Source organism: Tiliqua scincoides, chromosome 13 (assembly GCF_035046505.1).
Source record: "Tiliqua scincoides isolate rTilSci1 chromosome 13, rTilSci1.hap2, whole genome shotgun sequence".
NCBI classification, from domain to species: domain Eukaryota; kingdom Metazoa; phylum Chordata; class Lepidosauria; order Squamata; family Scincidae; genus Tiliqua; species Tiliqua scincoides.
This window is the reverse complement of record NC_089833.1, coordinates 18178751-18203339: the sequence shown is the minus strand read 5'-3', so window position 1 is coordinate 18203339 and position 24589 is coordinate 18178751. Positions and strand designations below refer to the sequence as shown.

The 24589-nt window shown below is 47.6% G+C and overlaps 2 protein-coding genes across 4 annotated transcripts; one reads left to right on the top strand and one right to left on the bottom strand.

The window, feature by feature from the left end:
- Window positions 1-447: 447 nt before the first annotated feature.
- On the bottom strand, window positions 448-18316 carry RAC1 (Rac family small GTPase 1). Its single transcript, XM_066609481.1, has 6 exons — window positions 18186-18316; window positions 11648-11719; window positions 10816-10933; window positions 3825-3887; window positions 2591-2750; window positions 448-2141 (listed from the first exon to the last, which is right to left on the bottom strand). Exons 1-6 carry the CDS (start codon window positions 18218-18220, stop codon window positions 2011-2013), a joined length of 579 nt encoding a protein of 192 aa, XP_066465578.1. The 5' UTR covers window positions 18221-18316; the 3' UTR covers window positions 448-2010.
- LOC136633700 (zinc finger BED domain-containing protein 5-like) lies at window positions 17529-22716 on the top strand. 3 transcript variants are annotated; one of them, XM_066609480.1, is made up of 2 exons: window positions 17529-17616; window positions 20546-22716. In XM_066609480.1, exon 2 carries the CDS (start codon window positions 20627-20629, stop codon window positions 22574-22576), a length of 1950 nt encoding a protein of 649 aa, XP_066465577.1. In that variant the 5' UTR covers window positions 17529-17616; window positions 20546-20626; the 3' UTR covers window positions 22577-22716. The 3 variants fall into 3 exon arrangements, with proteins under 3 accessions (XP_066465577.1, XP_066465575.1, XP_066465576.1); XM_066609478.1 differs by lacking the exon at window positions 17529-17616 and adding an exon at window positions 18458-18556; XM_066609479.1 differs by lacking the exon at window positions 17529-17616 and adding an exon at window positions 18599-18695.
- Window positions 22717-24589: the final 1873 nt, after the last annotated feature.

Sequence of the window (24589 nt, the reverse complement as noted above, 5' to 3'; positions counted from 1 at the left end):
AGTCTTATCTTGGCATTTTGTACACTGCCTTTTCCAACTCCTAAGAGGGCTTTAAGTATAGGCTCTGAGTTAGATGGACCAATTCTCTTACTGCAGGGGTTTTTAACTTTTGGATTACAAATAGCTGTAATATGGAAGTTACAACAATCCAGGAACCCCTGATTGAAAGTTCTCACTTCAAGGTTGTGTACCAAGTGTTCCCAAGGTAGATTTCCCTGTATATATCACTGGGACCACAGCCAAATATTCCCTTAACCTGCCAAGAAACAGTTACTAGAGTAGTGATCATCTTTAAAGCTTCACTGGAAGGACTGCAAGGGGGTGGCTTGTGGCAGCACAATGTATCTTGAGCTGGTAGGCGTCTTTCCCGGTTTGTGCCACTCTCAGCCTGGAACACTGTCTAGCAGTGTAAATGCACTCAAGACAAAATACAAGCACCACCATTGGTGTGATTCAAGAATTTATTAAGTCATACATGCAAAACATACTGCTAAATCGCATTACCAAAAAGATCAATGTAAAAATTTCACAATCTTGCAAACTCCATTTATGTTTTTGTTCTAGTAGTTTAAAGGTTGTCACTCAATGTTGTGTTCTTTGCCAGCGTTTGAGATGTACAGAACATGGTTAGCGCTAGTTGTTACAAAACCTACAGGCCCAATTACCATAACTAGATCAATCAACAGGAGGTACATATTCACGCCAAGGTTAAGAGGGGATGTCAGCATTAGTAAAAATTACAGCATCAGGATACCTGGAAACAGTGACGGTTGAGAGAGGTGGTGCAAGATATATATAAAAAGAAGAGTTAGTAGGCTTCAGGAAGGGGCTGCGTGTGATTTGTACACCAAGTCACTTGAAGACTAAAAGAAGCATATATATTACCGGAGCATAAGTAACAGGAAAAAGGAGGAGGAAGAAGAGAACAAAAGACAACTATGCTTGAATACTCTGGTCTACAAAGAAAAGCAGATAGAGATATATCAGGTTTTAAAATGCAAATTACATTAAGGGGGAAAATATCCTACAAGGAAAAAAGCATCCAATGGGTGGGAATGACCAATTTAAAAATCATAGTAAATAAATGCCCTACTGGAAAATGCAAACAAGTGAGCTAGCTATAAACACACCAACCTCTGCCTTCAGCTATTGTTTACTTGCAACAAGTGAGGGATTCATTTAACTGGGTTTATACACAACAGAAAATCTAGTCCGCATTTAACTAGTTGGTTGACAATGTAGTGTAGATTGATCTGTCCAGCGTCAAAATACTGTCAGGTGGCTTCCCTTGAACAACCCACATTTATTCACCCATCAAAAACAATATTCCGCTGTCAAGGAAGACAATACATTTCAAGGAAAACAGTTTAATCAAAGTCCTTAATAGGCAGGAAAATATATGTGTGTATATATATATTTATATCTTTTTTTAAAAAGAGGACTCTGGTACGTTGTCAATTATTGCGTTTGTTCAGGCATGAGAGAGGATGCAATGCAATGGCTGTCCATCAGATGAATGCATTAAAGAGCAGCGTTTTTAATTAGTGATCCGAGAACTGTTATCTGAAAAACACAAACTATAAAGTTTTGCAATTCCTAACAAACATTAGTATCTTTAAAGACACCTGTTTGATTTTTCTTTAAAAAAATCAGGATTTCGTGCTTCAAACACAAAGCACAACAATGCAACACAGCAGAGAAGATAGTTTGGCAACACTCGGTTAATCTGAGCAAGAGGACTTGGAAAAAATAAGGCTTTTATATAGGTTTTTTTTTTTTTTAGGGTCTCTTTAGTAGGAGGGGGGAAAAAACACAAGACCTAACCATTTAAAGGGAAACATGAAATTGATGATTGGTTCAAAACTTCTGATGGAAGAGAACTAATCGCTTTTTACTCTTAAACAGAAGAACTTGGCATGGGTGCGGATGCTCAGTTGAGTTGAGCAAAGCACAGAAGGTTCCGTGGGGGGTGGGGTGGAGGTGGGGTGGGATGGGATGGGGGGAATGACATTACAGCAGCAGACATTTTCTCTTCCTCTTCTTCACCGGCGGGGGGCAGAGAACCGCTCGAATAGCTTCGTCAAAGACTGTCTTGAGGCCTCGCTGTGTCAATGCTGAGCACTCTAAGTATTTTACTGCACCTGCAGGGCACAAGAAAGCCTCTGGTCAGAGCTCTTCTGCACAAGGACCTTTCTTTTAGCAATACTGCCAGAGACAGCAGCTGAGCAGGGGAGTGGGCTGCCTGCCCCACAGCTGGGACTCTGCTCTGCACTCCCCTCCCCCAAACCATGCCTCCTTCAAAGGGCCAGGCAGCTGTACAGCTCTGCCTTGCGCACTGGCATGCTCCCCCAGCCACTTCCACATCCAGCAGGATCAGGCCAGGTGAGACAGTATCACCTGGTCATGCGGCAATAGCACTAAGTACCACCTGCCACGCATCACTGGTTGAAAAGTGATGGATCGCAATAATGAGCACAGGAGCTAAAGGGCCACTCCAGGAGAACCAAATTCCAAAGCTTTGCAACTGGATTTCAGCTAAACAAGAGCCAACCGACTTCCTGCCCCCATGAAAAGGTCATCCAAGTCCTACCAATTTCTTTTGCCATCGCCAGGCCTTGTGGGTAGGTGATGGGAGTCAGCTTCTTCTCCTTCAGTTTCTCAATCGTGTCTTTGTCGTCTCGGAGGTCAAGTTTGGTTCCCACAAGGATGATGGGGGTGTTGGGGCAATGGTGTCGCACCTCAGGATACCACTGGGGGGGGGATAAAAAAGTCCTTTGTGTTTCCATGTCGGCACACAGTGTGCACCTTCAAGATGGGGGAGCCACAAAGCTTCACTAAATTCAAAGTAGAAGAGAGACTCTTCCCCCCACCCACATGTCATTTGTTTGGAAGCCCAAACTAGCCTCCAGAGAGTTAAAAAAAGCGGAGTGTAATGAGTCACTCCCCCCTCCCACTTCCAGGAGAGCCTGTGAAAGAGAACAAAGGTCTTGCTGGGACCAGTCAAGCAGCTGGAAGAGGCTTCCCTTTTCCTCATGCTGAGCTCCAGAGTAGGGGAGGGTGTGGCACTCACTGCCTGAGAGATGAAGGCCTAGAGTCAATCCAGCAGGCAGAAACAGCTGTGTGCTTGCCCTTCCCCTCCAAGTGGTCTTTGGAAGGCAAAGGGGAGGAGCACTTAAGCCAAGGAGGACTCCTCTTCCGTTCCATCCCATCCATCCCCCCTTTCAGAGCCCACAGCAGAGGAGATGCTCAGGAAAACATAAAATCCAAGACCCGGGGCTATGGATCCCAAGACTGAACCCTTTATCAAAAGGGCCTGGCTTCCAAAAGCCAGCAGGCAGCTGAATTCTGACCATCTTGACCATCTCAGCACAAATTCTGCCATCAGCCTTCACAGCTTGCTCATGTTAAAATAAAATGGCAAGAGTTTGATATCAATCTGATGGGGGGGGGAGAAACTGATTTACCAACACAATTCTCACATAGGAAAAAATGGGTGTAGTGCCACAACGACATCTCGGATGACAGAGAAGCATGAATCCCATCAGCATCTGGGCATTCTGCTGCGTGGAAAAACTTTGTGTCTTTCCAACAAATAATTGTATCTCAAGGGACACAACTTGCAACAAAACAAGATCAGTTTTAAGTGGGCATGATGGTTCAAACTGTAATTTTCCCTCTTAGAGCCCAAAAAGGTTGGTATTTTCATGGGGGGGGGGTGTTCAAAACTTAGTTTACTCTACTGTGGAAAACTGTACAAGTTAAAACTCATCAAAAACCTCCAGGGAGGGGAAGAAGAGACTGAAATGAAACTGCTTTCCACTCACCTTTGCGCGAACATTTTCAAAGGATGCAGGACTCACAAGGGAGAAGCAAATTAAGAACACATCCTGCAAAACAATATTTTAAGAATCTCAGTTTCCAGTGATTGCTTCCCTGGCGTGATGGTTTTTCCACACCATCCAGGTACCAAAATGGAGAGCACACTGGATGGGCTACAGAATCACCTTAAAACCTTGCTTCTTTGCCTTCCAAGGTGCCATACAATATTCAAGCACCACACGGTGCTGGAAGGCTGGAGGAACCCACCAACCCAAGACCCAGCCCTGTGGCCTAATTGGCTGTGTGCCTGATCGCTTTTCCATCCTGCAGTGTTTTCAGCTGTGCCAGGCAGTGCCCGGGGAATTCCCCTGAAAGGGGAAAAAGTGTCTGCCAGTAAGTTCTTCTCATTCCAGCAAACTTGCTTGGCAACAAGCAGGCAATACATGTAAAAGCATACCACAGGCTGTGTCCAAATGACAGGAATCTTGACTTGAAATTAATGAGGCCAGTTAGTTGTAACATACTTAAGTCCCTCTGGTCTCAAGAGTAAAGAGTGTCTGAATTCGCTTAATATAACCCTCTGGGTCTTTGGTGGAGTTTTAGAGCCCAATCCTAAACACAGCTGACTTGGAAGCAAATCCCCCAGGCTTCAAGTGGGACTTATCCTTAACAGTGAGTTTATTTGGGATTGCAACCTCAATCTAAGGGCGCATCAGACGGCCAACGCTCCAGTCATTGCTGCTATGCAATGATTAAGTGGACACAGCTTAAGGCAAATATTAAAAGAGACATGCCTGTGACAATCAAGACGACCCTCCCTTGAGGGCCGTGTAATCGGTTTATTGCCCTTAGGATAAGTGGCCATAAACCCATATAACCACCTGACACCCCCTCAGGTCTTTCCAACTCCAGTTACCAATCGCTCGTTAACCGTAAAGCTGCCAATTCTGGTAGCCAGGCCAAATTTGGGGAACCCTCCCCTGAACCGTGCCGCAGCCTGAGCCCCCCTTGGACTCGGCTTGAACCTCGGAGCAGGCTCCTAGTACTGGGTCTCCAGGTTCCACCCAGTCACACTGGATTAACTCCCACAACCAGTCCCCTTCGCTTCACCAGTCCCAATAATCCAGTCAGTTGTAATAGATAGGATTTATTGAATGTAGATTTAAAGGATAGTTATACAGACAGCACTGCATCAATCAAAGGTTTTAGAATTAGGGATAGAGCATGTCAATACAACACAACACTCAGCACTAAGAAAACAATAAAGAGACAACTCCTAACTCTATCACTCACTAAAGTCTTTAGATTTCCAAAGTCCAGTCTAACCCATCCTTGCTGCAGTCAAGGTGGGTCCCTCTAGTCAGAATGGTCAAAGCTCAGGCCCCCTTAGCCAGAGCCAAAGCTAGAACAAAGAAAAGCTCTTTTCCCTCACCTTTCTAGGTCTCCTGACCCACCCACCAATCAGAACTCGGTTCCAGCCAAACATTCTAGGCATAGACGTCTTACTCATGGTGGAATCCCCCCTCCCAACCTGAGAAGTTCCCAGCTGTACCCTGTCGTTAATCAAGTTGGCCTTGGAGCCCACTTGGTAGTTTGGTACGGTATGTGAGGGCCCTGTGAAGTGGCTTCCTCCATAGTTCTCTCAGGCCTGGTATGCACTAATTAGAAGTTGGTTACAGCTGGGGCCTTGTACTCGGGCCTAACAACATGGCTACAAGCAGAAACTTTCCTTGTTCCGATGTTACCTGGTCATCGATATTCACTTTGCTGTCACAATGCCTGCCTGCTTCCAAGTCACTGGGATCCAGCATGAATACTACTATAGCCCATTCCCTTTCTTGCAGGCCAGGTAAGTGTTTGACATCCTTGAGGATTCTGAACTGGATTGCAGACACTGCTGATGTCAAGAAAGAGAGCACCAGCCAGAGCAGCCAGACTGTTCACAGACTGCAGAACAACAGGGGGAAACTCAGCCAGCCAGCCTTTGGCAGATCAGAAGCATGACCTACACAAGAGTACATACTTTTCTAGGCCTGCATGAGAATCTCATGATTCTCATCTCATCTCATCATGAATCTAGGGAGAATCTCATGATTATATGCGCCTGTATTTAAAAAAGACCAATCTCTGCACATGTCTGAATGCAGCCTAACAGAAACCAGTTTGCCATTCCAAGAATGAGCAGAAGTGAGCCTCCAGCTCTCGTACTCCTTCTCCTGCTTCGTTCACAAATGAGAGAAGTTCAGAAGCTTCCAATTTATGTCAAACCTCAGTTTGCCACTGAGTCCAAATGTGGCAAACTCTAGTGTGCACCCACACCAGAATCCAACGATGACTCACTGCTGCTCATTCTTGTCAGTGCAAACCACTGCTTGCCCTTGCGCCTGAACGCAGATGTGGGAAGTCAGTGTTCTGGGAGGAGTGTTCAGCCTAGCACTCTCCCTGACTAGCTGGTCTTCTGTGTCATGACTGAACACTCCTCCACGAAGTAAACACACATGCAGTCTCCCCCATCACCTCTGAAGTGACAGAGATCAACCACCATTTTACCACCTTATCTACACCAGCCAGGTCCAATTAATCACAGAGAGTTGTGCAAAGACACTTTTAGACTGGGGTGCTGGAAACCTCACTTGCCAGCATAACTGAGTATTTGAATCATTTGCTCTGTTTGCGACACCAGCATCAAGCCATACTTTCGAATGCCACGGTTCTGTCTACCTTGTTCCTAAGAAGTCATCTGCTAACACAGCCGGTCTTAGAGGTCACCTGTGCCTAGTGGCGGCCAGTGGCCATTCAATGCCAACCTGTCTCAGGTGTCCCAGGGTCATTTGAAAGAGCATGCTCAAATCTACCCATTTTCTGATCAAGTTTCACCATCCCACCTACCAGATGATAGGAAACGCAATCAGTTTGGTCATCAAAGAATCAAGAGGGATTCTGGAGGGTTAGTTGATTGGGATGCAGCTGCAGGCCTTGTTAGGTCACCGCCCTTGACACCTCCACAGCTAAGCACTTGCAGCAATCATCCATGCAGCAGGACATCAGCAAAGGGAACAGCACTGCACCTTCAGAGGCCCCCATAGCCTCCTGCAGCTCAACAGTCAGGGAAGAGCCTTCCTGCTACACAACCACCTTCTTTTATCAAGCACTCCAGGCTTTCCATTCAGGAAAAGGACGGATTAACCTGAAGACTTTTCAAGGGCCTCTGTACAGGAGACATTTAGTCTGACATGACAACTGCTGTCTGTCAAAGACTTCACTTGTAGAAGGAAGAAAAGCATAGAGGCTGCCCAGATCCAGAGGATGATCACAGGACACCACAACATGGGGAACTAGTTTACGGCTGCAGGAGCGAAAGCAGAACAGATGAAAGGGCTTGGAGTGGAATTGTTGAAAGTTTTACATACGCAGAGAGGCTGGCGTCTCTCCCTGGGAGTTAAATCCTTACCATTCGTTCCTTCAACCTAGTAATGGCATGAAACAACTTCAGTTAAGGTTAGGAGTGACTTAAAGGGGAAAATAAGCTCTTTAGCCACCCCCATTCAGCACTGCTTGATTACTTCAGCATTGGAGGTGTGGAATTGCATGACTCTGTGTTCCCCTATGTAAAACCAAAACCAAAACCGTCCCTGCCTGCAGAAAGCAAGTCTGTCAGGGACAAAGTTTCTGCCTAGCTCTGAAATGCAAGTTTTCTATGTGCAGGAAATACAGGCGGGCCCTGTATTAGTGGGTTTCAGTTATCTGCGGAGAGGCGGATCTGGGGGGACCCCTGTGCACCCATACAAGCACCTTTGTTTAGTGTAGTTGTGCATGCAGCACAGGTGCTTCCTGCTTAACGTTCTTCCTTAACTGAAGAGCTGAACACGCAGGCAACCAACCTGCACACTAGACAGTGGCTAACAGGAAGCAGGATGTTTCTTTTCTCTTGATGGTCTCTCTGTAGTGTGCAGGCTGTAGTGTGCCTGCATATTCATCCCTTCAGTTAAGGAAGAATGTTAAGAAAGAAGCACTTGTGCTGCACACAGGAGCTGTTATCTATATAGTATTCTCCTGTAACCATGGTTTCCTTACCCATGGGGAGGGGGGATGGAACTCCCGCAGATATGGGGGGCTGCCAGTATACTGAGAAGGCAGTCTTAGGAATGCTTTACTTTGATTTATCTGAACACAGAGTTCAGCCCTAGGGCAGCAATCTGAGGCATATTTACTGGGAAATAAGTTCCACTGAAATTAAGCAGCCTTTTCCTCGCAGTCTGTTTGTAGAGCTTCCACTACACCTCTTTTAACTGCACTGATGTCCACTCAGAGGGCCAGAGAGACAGAATATGTTCGTTGGGCCACTGCAAATGTGATGTTCCTCAAAGTTACAGGCCTGCGTTTGTAGGGCACGTTTGGAGGGCAGCTGACTATTTTTGTAGCAAAACGCAAATGAGACGCTTTAGGCCTGTAACGTCAAATGCTCTTGGGGCAGTTCAGTCTTTGGAAAGAGCTTCTTTCCCCAGCTGGTACAGCATTTGACTTGAACAGGCTTGAGGACTATTAACAGAAAGCAGAGCAGGCGGGCTACAGGAGCTGCTGACCTCCTTTCCCCGAGACTAAAGACAGCAACTCAGCAGCACTTCAGAGGTGTGCGTCCTTCTCCTCACTTGGTGGCTGCCCCAGATGAGTCACTCTCCCCTCAGAATCTTCCACAGAACAAAGAGCCCTTTTGGGTTTTTCTTCCTGGCTCCTCCTGCAGTTCTCGTGGAAGTGGTAACACAGCCAAGGACAGGACATTGTCGGTCTGGGGCCTGGGCTGAGACAGCCCTGTTCAGCAGCTTCACATGACACACAAACCCACACAAGGAGCTGAAAGCAATTTCCCAGAACTGCAGGTGCCAACAGTCCATGAACCGCGCCAGAAAAAAACAAGGCTAAGATCACAGCCGGGCTCCTTCCATTTGCTGGGTGGCAACAATTAGGGCAGATGAAGTATCAGCCGTTGGCTAGCCGAGTGTGTGCTGGACTTTTGAGAGATCCTGGTTCAGATTTCAATTCTGGTACGAGTCTCCTAAGGTGGCCCTGGGCTCAGCCTCTGCTGTCACAGGGAAACAGAAGAGGCCCCAGCAACCTGACAGTGATGCTGTTAGCAGGAGCAAGATGAAGAAAGAGGCTCTCTGTTCCGTAGCTTAAGTAGGGCAAAACTATCAACCAGTATCCACTGGCTTGGCATGTATAGATTTGAGCATCTGCAGATGCTGGGCCTGCACCTCAGAGGGCCTCCCAGATGTGACCAGAGGTCACTTCGGGTTCAGGTCAGCAACTTCTGGTCATGTCCAGGAGGCCTTCTGAGGAGACTGGCACAACCTTCGGAGAGCCTGGCACAGCCTCTTGGTATGTTTTTGCAGCATGAGTGCACTGGTCCCCATCAGATTTCAATATCCGTGGATTTCTGTATACGTAGGGGTTGTGGAACTGGTCCAGTGCAGAGACCGAGGGCCCACAGTATTGAAGCAAGGCAGTCATGTGGCTAGTCCAATTCTAACTATGAAAAATCAGGTTCTGAGGGGAACCAGCTGCTGAATTTTAAGGCAGATGACATCATTCTCCACTCCACCCCCTGAGAACAGGCAAACAGCAGCATGTGGCAATTCAACTAGTAGTGCTCAAGGAAGCTCCCAAACTATTTTGCCCCCACTGCTGCCCTCCAAAGCCACTTGCCACAAACTTATACAAAAGCTCCAGCCCTGCCCACATTTTCATTCAACTGAGCCCCTCCTGACACCATTCATCTCTTGCAACCCAACGAAACGCATCATCAAGTAGTATCAGACTGTGCCTGAACTGCAAGAGCGAACAAAGGTTGCTTTTGAGCCGGGCGCATGACCTCTGCCAAGGGCCACACTGATGGAAAGACTAGGCTACCTCTGTCATTTAAGCGCAACTGATATTCTGGTGAATTCTCGGGCTGCACTCAGACCAGCGTTCCTTGACACGGACAGGATGGAACTACTGGAGCCGTTCATTGGACACTGCATTAAACAGGGACCTCAAAACATCCAGCCAGCTGAGAATTCAGTGGACCATCCTGAGAGAAAAGCAACCACTGTACCCTCACCTTTCCCATCAGAGTCGGGGGAAATGAATAAACAGCTCTACAGGGCTGCCGACAAGATGAGCAAGCTAAAAGCAAAAGCACTTTTGCATGTTAAAAACGTGATGTAAGCAACAGCGATTAATGGCAGCAAGGAGGAAGAAAGCTGCTGCATTGAAGGAGCTTTGCAACTACAGCATTTGTCTATTCGGTTAAAAGATTCTGACCCCAGATGATGGGAACTTTGCTTGTGTGAGCTCCAGAGAAACAGACGGGACTCTTGACAGAAGTACAGGAGGATTAATGCACAATATTTAGCTGTGCCTTCAGATAGGGTAGTCCTTTGCAGCTAAACAGAAACGCTATTATTCCCACATTCAGCTGGATCACCAAAGCCAAAGGGGAAGGTTTGAAACCATGCTCCACAGGCTTTATGCGACACCTGTCAACTTGTTTGCACCTGAGAATCCCGCATGGAAAACAGTCCCTTTCCTGCTTTCCATGAACAGGAAAAGGACTGCTGGCTGTGCAGACCTCCACATCCTAATCTGCTTTTGCACAAGAAAAGTTCTCAGTGGATCGTGCCTCCGTGGCAGCTCTCAATGACAGCTTCTAATGAAGCTGGATCAGGGCTGCAGCACCAGAACAAAACTGGTGGAGAGAAGTTCTGAAAGAGACAGGTGCCTGTCAGCTTGGGGGTTGCACTGAACCCCTGCTTTTTCGGACTGCCACCTGAACCAACGGCGCTGCCCCCAGTCAGTTTGTCTGGACTAGCAAAAGTTAACTCAGGCATCGCCACAGCCCCCACATGGCTTCCTGGTGCCTGGCATGCTTCAACGCATCTGACCCTCCATTGCCACACAGCTGCAATGAGGAACCACCACATGCAAACGATCGAGTCTCCCACTTCAAAATCTTACTGTTTGTGGATAGGATAAAGGGCGGAGTCTGTCATAATCCTCTTGTCCAGCAGTATCCCACAAGCCCAGGTTGACAGGCTTCCCATCAACCATCACATTGGCAGAATAGTTGTCGAAGCTGCCGGGTGGGAGGAAAGATAAAAAGTATTTTCTTTAAAAACCAGTCCCTTTCAGTGCAGGAATAAAGCTAAATAACTGAAACTGGTAACATGTTCTGATCTTGCTTGAGAGTGACATTCAATTAGAAAATCACACACTAGCTGCAGAGCCCCCTCACCAGAGGGACTCTCTGTTGCGCTTTTGGCACCAGGTCAAAACCATTCCATTTGCCCAGCTTTTCAGCTAACAGTGATGTGGGCCTTTATTGCTGCTTTTCTTGATTCGTCCTACTGTAATTTTGATGTTGAGATGCGCAGCACCTCTCGCTCTGTATGCTCAAGGGGGTTTTGGGCCTGTGCTTCTTTACCAGCAGCCCCACAATACAAAGAGCAAGTGGTGCAGGGGGAGAGGGATGCAACTGGGAGAGGGAAGGGGAACCTTTCACTGCACTTGTCATAGCCACCTCCTTGGGGTGAGCAGAAAGTTCTCTTGAGTCTGGCCTGAGTGAAAGGGTGCTAAAAGGAAAGCGAAATGATAGTGCCTCTACTTAAACATTTAAGCTGTGAGGCTTGAGTAAGCTGCTCTTTCTGGCGAAGCTTTATGGCTATCCTAGCATGACGAAGGGTTGGCAAGAAAGAGATTCTCAAGTCCAAATCCCTGCTATGCTCTGGTGCTACTTGGATGGCCTCATGGATATTAAAATGTGAGAGAAACAAAAGGTAGAAATACTTACACAGTGGGTATGTATTCGCCAGGAAATGCATTGGTTGTGTAACTGATGAGTAGGCATGTTTTACCTACAGCGCTGTGAAGGGGAAAGAGAAAATCCAGATGAGCACATACTCATGAAAAGGGGGTAACAGAACAAGTCATTCAGCAAAGCATGTGATTAATTACTCTTACACGGACTGAAGGAAACTCTCTTTGTTCTAGAGCAGCGATTTTTGACCTTTTTCATCTCATGGCACACTGATAAGGCACTAAAATTGTCAAGGCACATCATCAGGTTTTTGACACTTGACAAGGCACACCAAGCTGCCAGTGGGGGACTCACTTCCCCATTGGTCCTACTAATAAATAATCTTCCCCCAAATTCCTGTGGCACACCTGTGGACCACTCGCAGCACACCAGTGTGCCACAGCACAGTGGTTGAAAATGACTGTTCTAGAGACTAAAAAGCCACTTCACTTTCCCTTTCCAAGAAGATGCTCCTTTTCTGCACCATTACTGACTCAATATCTGTGCTGTAACCCTCAATTTTCCCCACTGAATTCAGTCTTGAGTGTTCCACGTGCTTCTTGAAAGCCTGTTTATCAAAAGATGAATTAGATAAACAAATGGAGAAGAGTCCTATCAATCTCCCATGTTCTCCCAGTGAGCATCCTGAAGGTAGCTGTGGGGAGGCAGGGTGGTGGACAAGCAAGACCTTTGGTCTGACCCAGAAGTGCTGCTCACCTGTTCACCCTTCTGGGGAGCTTTTGAAACACTGATCACTGCCAGCATTAGATGGAGAAAAGAGGGGTGCTATGGACTGCAAACAAGCAATTGACATTCCGGACTAGAAGTCAAAAATTTCCCATTTGTCAGCCCAGCCCCAGGTCAGAGGCTCTTTACATTTTCCAACCTGAGCAAGGAGGCACAGACCTTGTGGGAGTACTGAGATTGCTGTGACAGTTTGCAAAATGCTTTGAAGATGAAAGCCACTGTGCAAGCTCTAAGCCTAACAGCCACTGGAACAGAAATCAAGTATTACCAGGTATGTCTGTGAGTCTAACATTCCTTGGCAAACAAAAGCTTGATATATCTGTGGAGTGCATTTAAAGGGGACAACCAGCATAACAGACTTGTTCAGATAATACTTCACCCCTCAAGAACTCTACTCAGGAGAGGGATACCTCTCACTGCAGTATAAACGGATGAACAATAGAGGAAGGTCTCCTTCCCCCCCCCCATTTACGTAATGGAAGGACCTTGGGTTTAATTCTTCAAGATCGGGGAGATGCCACAATTCCAGGTGTATATAATCACTTCTCCTCACTGTGAAGCCAGGCAAGGGGTACGCAAGTGCAAGACCTCACCCACTCCCAGGATTATTCCTGGAGAGACATAGCCTCTTAACAAGCCCCAGAGTTTCTTCTCTGCAATCCAATGTGGGTCTACTCAGAATTAATCCCCACAGAATTCAGCAGGACTAACTCCCAAGAAAGTGTGCACAGGACTGCAGCCTTACAGTAAACAGCTATTTATAGGGGAGTCCCAGAAACATCATTTTAAGCTGAGCCAGTCCTGCCTGAACACAGAATGTCAAGAGGCCCAAATTCTGAGAAAACCTAAGAATCTTTACAGAGGATCATGCAGCTCTGTTTGGATTTTAAAACCACATCATTATTCTAATTGCTTTCCCAGGCTGACAGAAGTCACATGCATCTCCACAGTCAAGACAGCAGAAAGACATAGCTGCAGGTTCTAATTTTGTAATTTCTAATGGGGAGAATGCAGCAAAATATTAAAGAAGTCTGTTGCCAAAGTCAGGTTCATCAACTGAATTCCTTCCCCACCACTGCACCCAATAAAACTGATCATCTAGTACTCATCTGCTCATGAGTACCTGCTGAACAATATCAGGCCAGCTTTGAGGGGCTGCACACATTCCGAGCCAAGCACAAAAGCAGCACAAGGACTGCCTCAATGGCTCCTGTCGTGGAGTACAAGTCAGGCAGGTCCACTAGAGTTAACAAGGAGAAGACAAGAACAAACAAGTCCTGCAGCCTCCATTGTTGAGCGCTCCCATTTGAGACTTCCTGCCTTCACCGCTTATTGGCTCCCTGCCCGATGAATCAGATCTGTTCAGTTAGTCAACGCCAAAATGAAGGTTTCGCCTCTGCAGGCTTCATCACAATCTGCTCACTTAAAGCAGAGAAGCTTTGAAAAAAGCCTCCATGAGGCCGACATCTCTCTAGTAAGAAAAAACCCAGACAAAGATGCTCAAAATGTAATTGTTTGATCAAGAGGAATCATTCCAAGCCAGAAGTCGTTCAGGTGCGGAACCAGTTGTTTGGCAAGGCCCTGCTCTTTCCATCCTGCCCTAACAAAACAGCTGATTCTAAATATGGATTTTCAATTACCCTAAGTCAAGGAATCATTTTACTGCTCGAGAGGAGCACAAACACAGGGCAGCAGCTAACAGCTCAAAAAAGCAAACACTGACGTCAACCATTGAGCAGCCTGCATCCCCCCTATAGCCTCACTACCTGTCCACATGTCTTGCTCTGTCCCAAAGCCATCCTTCCAAGCCATCTCCGTGCTCACTAAAAAAAGTCACACGCACAGAGTACAAAATCAAGCAAGACTGAGCATCTGAATTCAAAACAGGTTAAAGCAATATATTCCAACTGTCATATTTGAATTTCCAAGACTGAAACATTTTGGAGACTTTTGTGCAATAAATCACTTATAAACAAACTCTTCTGTATAGGACTCTTTAGTTGTGCAACAGACAAAAAGAAGAGTTTTCAAATTCACCACTAGTGCAGTGAACATCATGCATACCATGCTAGCATTTTAACAACTACAGACATGCTCCAGAATCCACCACGGAATTGAGTCTGCAGATACTTGCCCTTCGGATAGGCTTACCTATTCAAGCCCTTCTTGGACTTTCTCTCGCTAGACTTCTGAGCCCTCAGTCATAGACTCTGAATTATGATCCCTGTGGTTAGTTCAAATGTGTACTTTTACATTCCATACTTCTAACAATAGAAATCACCCTTTCCACATTATATAATCTGACAACTTGTTATTTCTGTTGGTTTCACTTATGCTGTTTCTTAGTTTGTATGGGATCATCTTTGTGATGACGCAAGTTGCTCAGCAGTTCATACTAAACTTTACAGTTCTGATCTTAATCAAACCTCTATGAAATTCTCACAAACATCTCTCAAGCTCCCAGTAACACAAAGGCTGAGCTACACAACCTGTCAGAGACAGCAGTGGCAACCATGGTCTTTACAGCCTTATTTGCGCTTCACAGAGAACATAAGAACAGCCCCACTGGAACAGGCCATAGGCACATCTAGTCCAGCTTCCTGTATCTTACAGTGGCCCACCAAATGCCCCAGGGAGCACACCTGATAACAAGAGACCTGCATCCTGGTGCCCTCCCTTGCATCTGGCATTCTGACATAGCCCATTTCTAAAATCAGGAGGTTGCACATATGCATCATGGCTTGTAACCCGTAATGGATTTTTCCTCCAGAAACTTGTCCAATCCCCTTTTAAAGGTATCCAGCCAGATGCCGTCACCACATCCTGTGGCAAGGAGTTCCACAGACCAACCACACGCTGACTAAAGAAATATTTTCTTTTGTCTGTCCTAAGTCTCCCAACACTCAGTTTTAGGGATTTAGTTTAGAAAAGCTAAACAAATTTGTTGTGATGCCCAGTTATACTCAGACAAAACAGAGTTTTGTTCCTATTGGGGGGGATCTAACTGAACCAGTCTTGTCTTCCAGCTGGCCTGCAACGCTCCTCTGAGCTCTGATGTCAAGGAGGGGAAAAAGTGACATTTGCAATAAGCCCCTTCTCAAAGCCTGCTCACCGAGTGCCGGGAAAAACGTCAGAGGAGGCTGAAACAGTGCACACCCCTTTCAGGATATTCCTTGTAACAAAAGTCAGTGATTGTGTGCCAAGCCAGTTGTGAGTAGGAAAAAATAGCACATCTGGAAGTATATAACTCAACTGTACCCTCATGGAGTACCATCAACTCCCAGGCTAACTTACAAAATTATTACAGGAGAGGATAAGGAAAGGCTACCATTCAGTGGCATCGTCTCCATGGATTGGCTAAGGTCCCCAGTTTTCATCACCCTCCACAGTGACCATGAGAAGCCTGTTCCCTGCACCTTCAACTGCATCTCTTTGCTTTCTGCCACAGGTGGCAATTTTGGGCTTTTGTGGACACTGTTGCCATGAGAGCAACACCAACACTCCAAGCCTAACAGTGGATGATGCGAGCCCCTCAACAAATACAATCTGGTAGTGTTGGAGGTGGAAGGGTGTGCCCTTGCAGAACATGAGCCCTCCTGCCAGTTAGCTGTGCTGTATTAGAGATGCAACTGCCAAGCTGATCCATCAACAGGACACTGCTTAAAGTCCTACAGAGTGGAGGCACTCACTCTGCCTAGAAGTGTGTCCTTCGGAAGACTAGCCCATCAGAAAAGAAGGGTGCCAGCAGAGATGATGGGAAAACCATGCAGCACCACATACCAAACTGGTGGGAAGACATTTTTCTTCCCCTGAAATAACTGCAGGAAATTAAACTCAGGGAGAAGTTCAGGTCCCCCAATTACAGCTAAACGAAAATAATCAAGGCAGGGCTAAAAAATGCTTCAAATACTTGGGAGCTGGAATCACACAGAGATGTTAGAATTCGGGGAGGAAATAAAAATCAAATTTCTAGGTGCCTGGAAAACCAACTGCCTGGGAAAACAATTGCCCATTGTGATAATCTGTGAGAGCAGAAATCTGCCATTGCAAGACACAGAATTGGGTTCGGTTCTTAGATTCAGTTATGTCCTAATCAGCAACCCAAAACTGTGTCAGCTTCACAAAGCTCCCAAATGAATAAGGGCTATAGGAAAATGCCTTTAATGGGAACTTCAGAGTGACCAGTAGAAGGCAAACCACTAGATAGTTTGCAAGTCATGACTATGCAATTGCTTAAATAGTAAATAACTACCTTGACTGGGAAGATGGTTTAGGGGTGGGTATGCTAACAGTTGAAAGGAGTCTGGATGAATCTTGCTATGACTTTGTTGGGATTTCCACCCTGACTCATCTCAAGGATTCCAGCAGGTAAGGCCATTTACTTCCCAGCAAATATGTAGGATTGAGCTGGAAGTTCCATTGAATTCAGTGGGACATATTTCCTAGTCAATGTGCTCAGCATTACAGCCTTAAACTACTCCAGAACGATCTCAGGAAGTGGGTTTCCTCTGTTAACCTCAGAACGGAACAGAGATTGTACACAAATACCACAGGCAACCCAGCCTTGTTCCAAACAGCAAATATAATTACCAAGCCCCCTCCCACACCAACTACACAACTCTGAGAGCACCATACAGCAACAAGGGACTCGACACACTCCACACCTCCCCAGAACCTACACGGCCAGGACAACAAATAGATGCATCACTCCTCTATTTCCACAGTTACTTCCTCAGATAAGCCCTAAGGAAAAATCCTCATTGCCTACAGGCATCTTCTGAGAGTTTCTCCATCCAAAAGCAAAATTTATTCATTCACAATACTGACTGTCCTCTCAGTACGGAGTCCTGGTTGGGGGGGGGGGGTCTGCGGTCTTTGCTTCCCCAAAGTCCTCGCTTTGCGTCAACGCTTCCAGCACCACTGCTTCCTCCATGCAGCAATTTCCACCCACGCCCGCCCACCGCAGCCCAAGCCCTTTCCTGGAGTAGTGGACGGCTGCAAGAGGCAAAGTCCTGCAGCGAACACTGGAGAGCCTCCACCTCAGGCTTCCTTGTGCTCAGAGCGCAAACGCTGGCAGGAAGATCTGCAGGCCTGACTTGGGGCTGGAGGAACAAGCCAGATTCTTGGGAGAAATCAGGGCGGCCCAGGCAGGCCGCTGGCTTCACCCAGCAGCAAGTGCACCCTCAGGACCCAACCCCAGGCACGTCTACCCAGAGGTAAGCCCCATTTTAGCCAACGGGGCTTGCTCCCAGATGAGGGTGGCCAGTGTGGCAGCCTCAGGGCCCCATCCTACGTGTACCTACTCAGAGGTAAGCCCCATTATGGCCAGTGGGGCTTCCTCCCAGGTGAGTGTGGCTTCGAGGGCACCCTCAGGAGACAACTCCAGGCACGTCTACTCAGAAGTAAGCCCCATTATAGCCAATGGGGCTCGCTCCCCGGTAAGGGTGGCTAGTATAGCAGGGCCCCATCCCAGGCCTGTCTCCTCAGAAGTAAGCCCCGTGACGGCCAAGGGGGCCCCCTCCCAGATGTGTGGCTGCGAGTGCGCCCTCAGGGCCCATCCCACGCACGCCTCCTCAGAAGCAAGGCCCAGCGCGGTCGGGGCTCCCTCCCAGGCAAGCGCGGCAGGAGGGCAGGCTCGGGGCCCGCCCTGCCGGGTCTCCTCCGGAGGAGCCCAGGGCGGCCGGGGAGGGGGCGGGGGCGCTGCCGCCTGGGGGAGGAGGCCCCTCAGGCCCCGGAGCGGGGCGGGGGAGGACGCGGGCCCAGCGCCCCCCGCCGGCCGACTCACCCGTCTCCGACCACCACACACTTGATGGCCTGCATCGCGGCGGCGGCGAGCGAGCGCAGAGGCGGCGGCCACCACCCAGGGCGCGGGGAGCAAACCGGAAGCGCGCGCTCACTTCCGGCCCCGCCCTCGGCAGTCGGCGGCCGGGCCGTGCGCGCATGCGCAGGAAGTGGGCGGGGGCGGCGCTTCGGAGGCGCTCCGCCCCCCTCGGGAGGGTTCGGAGGCGCTCGGCTCTTTCCGGCGCCCGGGCTCGGGGGGCGGGGCTGAGGCGCCATCTTGTGCCGCGGCCTGCGGCGGGAGGGTCTGTCCCGCGCCGCCTCCTGCGCCGTCTCCTCAGAGGCGAGTCCCGCCATGCCCAGTGGCGCCACTCCCAGGTAAGGGCGGCCTCAGGGCCCGGCCCCGGCCCCGCGCCTGTCTCCTCGCGAGCAGCCCCTCTGCTGCCGCTGGGCCTGCTCCAGGGGAGAGTGGAGGGGGGCCAGCCTCAGGGCTCAGCCCTGTCCTGTCTACTCACAGGTAAGGCCCATTGCAGTGAATGGGGCTTCCTCCCAGGTAAGGGTGCACAGCAGGGCAGCCTCAGGGCCCGGCCCTGTGTCTGTCTACTCAGAGTCAATGGGACTTACTCCCAGGAAAGTGTGGGTAGGATTGTAGCAACGCATGACACGCGTGGGCACCACCAGTGGCCCTCCCAGCTACCCCAAGCCTCTGACGTGTTTGTTGCATTGTGCCTCTGGCCTCCCAGTCCAGAAGTCACTGGTGATGACATCATCATCGTGCTGATGACATCATAACTGGTGGTGTCATCATCACCATCACCGGTTGCTTCCGGTGGTGCTTCCTAAAGGCAGTGGCATACCTGGCACCAGTGGCATGCCCAGCCACCCCAAGCTTCTGACCGGTGTTCATTGCGTTGCATCTCTGGCCTCCCAGTCCAGAAGTCACTGGTGATGACATCATCATCGTGCTGATGACATCATAACTGGTGGTGTCATCATCACCATCGCTGGTTGCTTCCTAAAGGCAGTGGCATACCTGGCACCAGTGGCACGCCCAGCCACCCCAAGCTTCTGACCAGTGTTCATTGCGTTGCGTCTCTGGCCTCCCAATCCAGAAGTAGCTGGTGATGACGTATCTGGTGATGATGTCAGCACCAGTTGCTTCATCATAGTGTTGCAGTGATGGAAGAAGCTGCTTCTGCTGAAATTTTCTCTTACCAGATAAAGATGTATTTTATTTTATTACATTTCTGTCCTGTCCTTCAGGTTAAAACCTCTAGGGGGAGCTTGTAATAGCTCAGTCTAGGGTCATTTTCAGAAAGGCAAAACCTTTAGGTAGTATATTAAAAGTATTAGTAAGCATGAAACTAAATGTGGATTTTTTTAATGTACTGAACCAAATTCTGATAAAGTTCCTCCTTTATGTATTGAAATGGTTTATAGCATATCATAGCCCTGATGCTTAACCGATTAATAATAATAATAATAATAATAATAATACCGCCTTTCTTGGTCGTCAGATTTCTCCTCAGACTTTATTCAAGGTGGTTTACAAAGGCAGGCTGTTCTAAATCCCCATAGGGATTTTTACAATTGAAGAAAAGTTCTATCTTTCAAGAACCACAACATTTCAGATGGATCTTTCTGATCTGGTATCACATTCTGGCCTCCGATTTCCTCCCACGCAAGCTGACAAGCAGCTCCTTCATCTCTCACATGGAGGGCAGCCAAGACACTTCTTCGCTCACACCAAAGAGCAGGTGGAATAACTCGGCTCGTCAGCTGCTTCAAGGTCTCACCATTCACGGTGCTGGTGGCCTCGAACTGGCGACCTGCGGATGTTATCTTCAGGCAAATGGAGGCTCTACCCTCTAGACCAGACCTCCTGCCCTGATTAAAGCCTGAAGCCATAAATATATGCATCAGAATTTCTTTGTGATCCTCCAGGTCGCTGTACGGTTCATTAGGGCTGCCAACCTTTTTACTGACTCCTGTTCCTGTGCCTTTTAATAGCAGTACATTCATTAGCAAGTTGCAGCTGGAATGGCCTCAAAGGTTGCCAGGCAGGGTACGGGCTGAGGGCCCACTTGGTTGAGAATCCCCTGAACCCTCAGTGCTGCTGGTAGCACCCAATTCATCATTTGAGGGCAGGCAGGAACACCATGGGGGTGCAAATGCAGGGCTTTACGCCAGCGTTCCAAGCAACCTGGCACCCATCATTTGTGAAATATAAAGCTTCACCTGCTGATCTTTGCACACTCAGCTCCTCTGAAAGGCAGAGGAAGAGGCCAAGTCTCCCCCCCCCCCCCGGGTCAGGCAGCAACCCAAGTCCTTCTTTTAAACTTCCTTTTGCTTCTTTTCATTCAATAGGTTACGTTTCTGACACTGCAGTTCCTCTCTGGATAGATTGATTTAGAAGAATACATTGGAATAATCGCCAGTTTCTGCATTATGGATAAGCCGTTGGCAGAGCAAACAATGACGATTGAAACCGACGAAGAGGAGCCGTCAGTTGATGAAGATGAGCCTTCAATCGACGAAGAGGAGCCTTCAACTGATGAAGAGGAGCCAACAACAAATTCCAAGCGACCAAAAAGAAGAAAAGTAAAGAGAAAGTATGATTCTGACTACTTAAAACTTGGATTTACGTGGAACGGAGATGAGGACGACCCACGGCCGCAGTGCGTTCTGTGCGGCAGGCTGCTCGCAAACGAAAGCATGCGCCCGAACAAATTGCGTCGGCACATTGAGGCCAAGCATCCCCATCTGCAAGACCAGCCGCTCCAGTTTTACAAAACGCAGCTGAAAGAGTTAAAAGCATCCAAGAAGAAAGTCTTGCCCAACACCAAGGTCAACGAAAAGGCGATGCACGCCTCCTACCATATTAGTTTGCGCATTGCGAAAGCCGGTAAGCCACACACAACTGGAGAGTCTTCGGTACTCCCGGTGATCAAAGATGCGGTTGGAGTTATGTTCAGTGACAAGAGCTCCAAGGAAGTGGAGACGATTCCACTTTCCAACAGCACGGTTGCACGCAGAATCGACGAAATGTCCCAGTGGGTGGAGGAGCTGCTGATCCAGAGAGTCCGCGACAGTAAATTCTTCTCGCTGCTGCTGGACGAATCTACTGATGTGGGGGGTTTGTGCCAGCTGCTTGTTTTTGTACGTTACATATGGAACAACCAACCCCACGAGGACATGTTGTGCTGTCAACCAATTAGTCAAAGTACTAGTGAGGAAATATTCCAGACCCTCAATTCTTATGTACAGAAGAAAGGTCTGGACTGGATGAAATGCGTTGGAATATGCACAGACGGCGCCCGGGCTATGTGCGGAAAAAAGAGCAGCGTCGTGACACGTGTGCTTGAAGTTTGTCCCAATGCATCCTGGACTCACTGCAGCATTCACAGGGAAGTACTGGTATCAAAATCAATGTCGGAGAATCTGAAAAACGTTTTGAACACGTCCATTAAAATAGTGAACTTCATAAAGTCAAAATCGCTGCAGCCGCGCTTGTTCGAAAAGCTGTGTGAGGAGATGGGCAGTACCCATACGTCCCTTTTTTTGCACACCGAGGCACGTTGGCTGTCCAGGGGGAAAGTGCTAACGAGGGTGGTGGAACTCCGTGAAGAAATCGCGATGCTTCTGGACGATAAGAGCGACTTAGCGAAATGGTTGCGCAACAAGGAATTTGTCTTGGTGCTCTCGTACTTGGCGGACATATTTTCCAAGCTTAACGAACTGAATTTGTACTTACAGGTAACGGAAGGAGACGATATATTTGCTGTTCATGACAAAATTAGGGGTTTCATTAAAAAACTGGTTTTGTGGAAGAAGAACGTTGAAGACTGCAAATATGACTGTTTTGATACGTTTCAAACTTTTATAATAGAAAATGAGGTGTATCCAGCTTATGGAATCATTATAGAGATTGCTGCACATTTGAACGCGTTGAAAGAGGATTTTGATTACTACTTTTCTGATGAAATGAAAAACTGTCAGCAGAAGAACTGGATTCTGAATCCTTTTCAGGGCTATGTGACAACTGGGATATCGACAAAGGCCGATGAAGAACTCATTGATCTGTCCAAAGATACGTCATCAAAACTGAATTTCAACCGCAGAAAACTGACACAGTTCTGGCTGTCTGTTCAACAAACATTTCCAACTCTTTCCACCGAAGCGTTGAAAGTGCTGCTTCCTTTCTCCTCCTCGTACACCTGTGAGGTTGGATTTTCAGCAATGGTAGGGATCAAAAACCGGTTTAGGAACAAGCTGCAGTTGTCGAACTCCTTGCGCCTGAAAATTACTAACATTGACGTGGACATCAACGCCGTCATCAACAGTAACCGGAAACAGGCACACCCTTCACACAAGCCTCATTTGGAGAAACAGATCTGAGTTTTTTTCCCCTAAAATTATTGTATATATTGAATAATAAATAAAAAGCTGGTTTAAGCCATTTCTGCCCAACGTTGCATATATGCAACAGGGATCAAATGTGGGCTGGGCAGAAATGGGTTAAATTGAAAATATTGTACCCCAGAAAAAATCGTGAAAAATACATTTGTTCTCAACAATTATTATAATACATAGAAATATTATTTCGTTGTAGGTGCTTGGGGTGGGGGGTCTAGTAAAGCTAGGTGGACCTAAATGGTTGTTTTAAAAAATGGGTCCCAGTGCTAAAACATTTGGGAAGCTCTGCTTTAGGAATATTTCTTTGAAAGTGTGTATAGGATTGGACCATTAGAGTTTTAAAGATAACAACCCACACTTAGAAATGGACCAGCAGCCAGTGACATTGATATAGGAACAGAGTGACAAGATTGTACCACTAGTCAAGAATCGCACAGAAGCATTTTGCACCAGTGGCTGTTCATTTCTGTGAAATATGGCATCTCACAGTTCCCTTGCCACAAGGGAGGCATTAAGGCATTTCATGACTATTGATTGATTTGAATTCTACCCTGATTTTCATCAAAATTGTTTGCAGGGGGCTTACAACAAGAATAGAAAACAATCCAGGAACGCCTTGGCCTCACCAGTGCCTCATCTCACTTCTCCAGTTCCTGGGTAGCTGGACTGTTTGAAGTAGAGTTTCTTTCAGGCAGGGAGGGGAGGTGAGCTTCCTCCAACCAATCCGTTCTCTGGCTGACAGTGAGGGCTCGGCGGATCTTCCCCTTGCTGTGATGTTCATCGGGCCCGTCCATCTATGAGGCCGATGGAGGTGATTGCCTCAGGCAGTAATTTGTGGGGGGCTCCCACCCCTGTCTGTCCATTCATTGCCACTACTCCCACACCCTGGATTGGGAAAGGAAGAGGGGATGAAGCCAAAGAAGAAGTGAGGAGAGCAGTGGGTTTGGTGCCAGGAGGTCTTGGGCTGGCTCAAGCATCAGGCTGCTGGTTTTTTATTGTTATTTGCAAAGTTATCTACTTCAGCTTATTTAGGGACTCCCCCAAGAGGGTGTAAAATTCATTACCTTGTCTGTGAGTGGCACCATTTCACATGCTAACGGATAGGCGCACAGCTGTCTAAGGCTGCAATCCTGTACATACTTTCCTGAGAGTAAGCCCCATGTAATATAATGCTGAATAGACATTCATAGGATTGTACTCTAAATTTACTATTAATGTCTTTGGTGAGTTTCCATTTATTCATATGGAGAAAAGCAAAATTTTTCTTGGCACTTTTGCAGTGAATCCAACATCTGCCCTCCATCCACAATGCTGGCTGGCCCTATCCTCCTGATAGGGACCTACAGGGGAGATGCTTTGTTTTCCAACACCTACCTTGCAAGGAATCAGAGCCACCAACCACCTCATAACAATGGGCATTTTGCTAAGATAGTTAAAAGTTAGGTTGAAATAGAAAATCATTAATTAGAAAATAGAAAATCATTTTGCCAAGATAGTCATGAATTAGGCTGAAATAGAAAAGAATAAGCGTCTATGTCAACAAACACACCAACCAGGATCCAGAAACAGCTGGTTCCACATACCAGCTGGCTTTGCACAGCCATCCTGCATGCCAGACTACAAACTGATCAGTTTCCAAAGGAGTCTTGACACGTTGAGGCTGCATCTGCTGTTCAAAGGAGAAAAAATGTAGGAAGTTTCACTGAGCAGGTAGCCCAAGAGCACATCTAAGATTGGATCCTGACTGTAGGCAGAGACAAGGAGGGTCAATTCAGCGTGTAGGTTGATGAGGCCACCCCAAGCATTATGTGCTTGGGTTTGGACAGTGTCCCTCATCAAAACCTTGGCCTTCGGATTTATTAGTGTTTTATGTCTGTTGTCCTGAAGTGATAGATATGCCCATGAAAAAAAATTCCTTCATTGCTCAACTACCTCTGGCCTGACATTACACAGTTTCCAGAAGGGTGTGTGTGCTACTCCGTGGCCACAGAACCA

Bases quoted from the DNA above. Each gene is read 5' to 3' on its own strand.
- RAC1 (XM_066609481.1), bottom strand. From the start codon at position 18,220: ATGCAGGCCATCAAGTGTGTGGTGGTCGGAGACGG. The intron at 11,720-18,185 runs GTGAGTCGGCCG...TCCCCTTCACAG, and splicing joins TGTGTGGTGGTCGGAGACGG to CGCTGTAGGTAAAACATGCC. The intron at 2,751-3,824 runs GTGAGTGGAAAG...TCCCCCCCCCAG, and splicing joins TTGAAAATGTTCGCGCAAAG to TGGTATCCTGAGGTGCGACA.
- LOC136633700 (XM_066609480.1), top strand. From the start codon at position 20,627: ATGGATAAGCCGTTGGCAGAGCAAACAATGACGATTGAAACCGACGAA.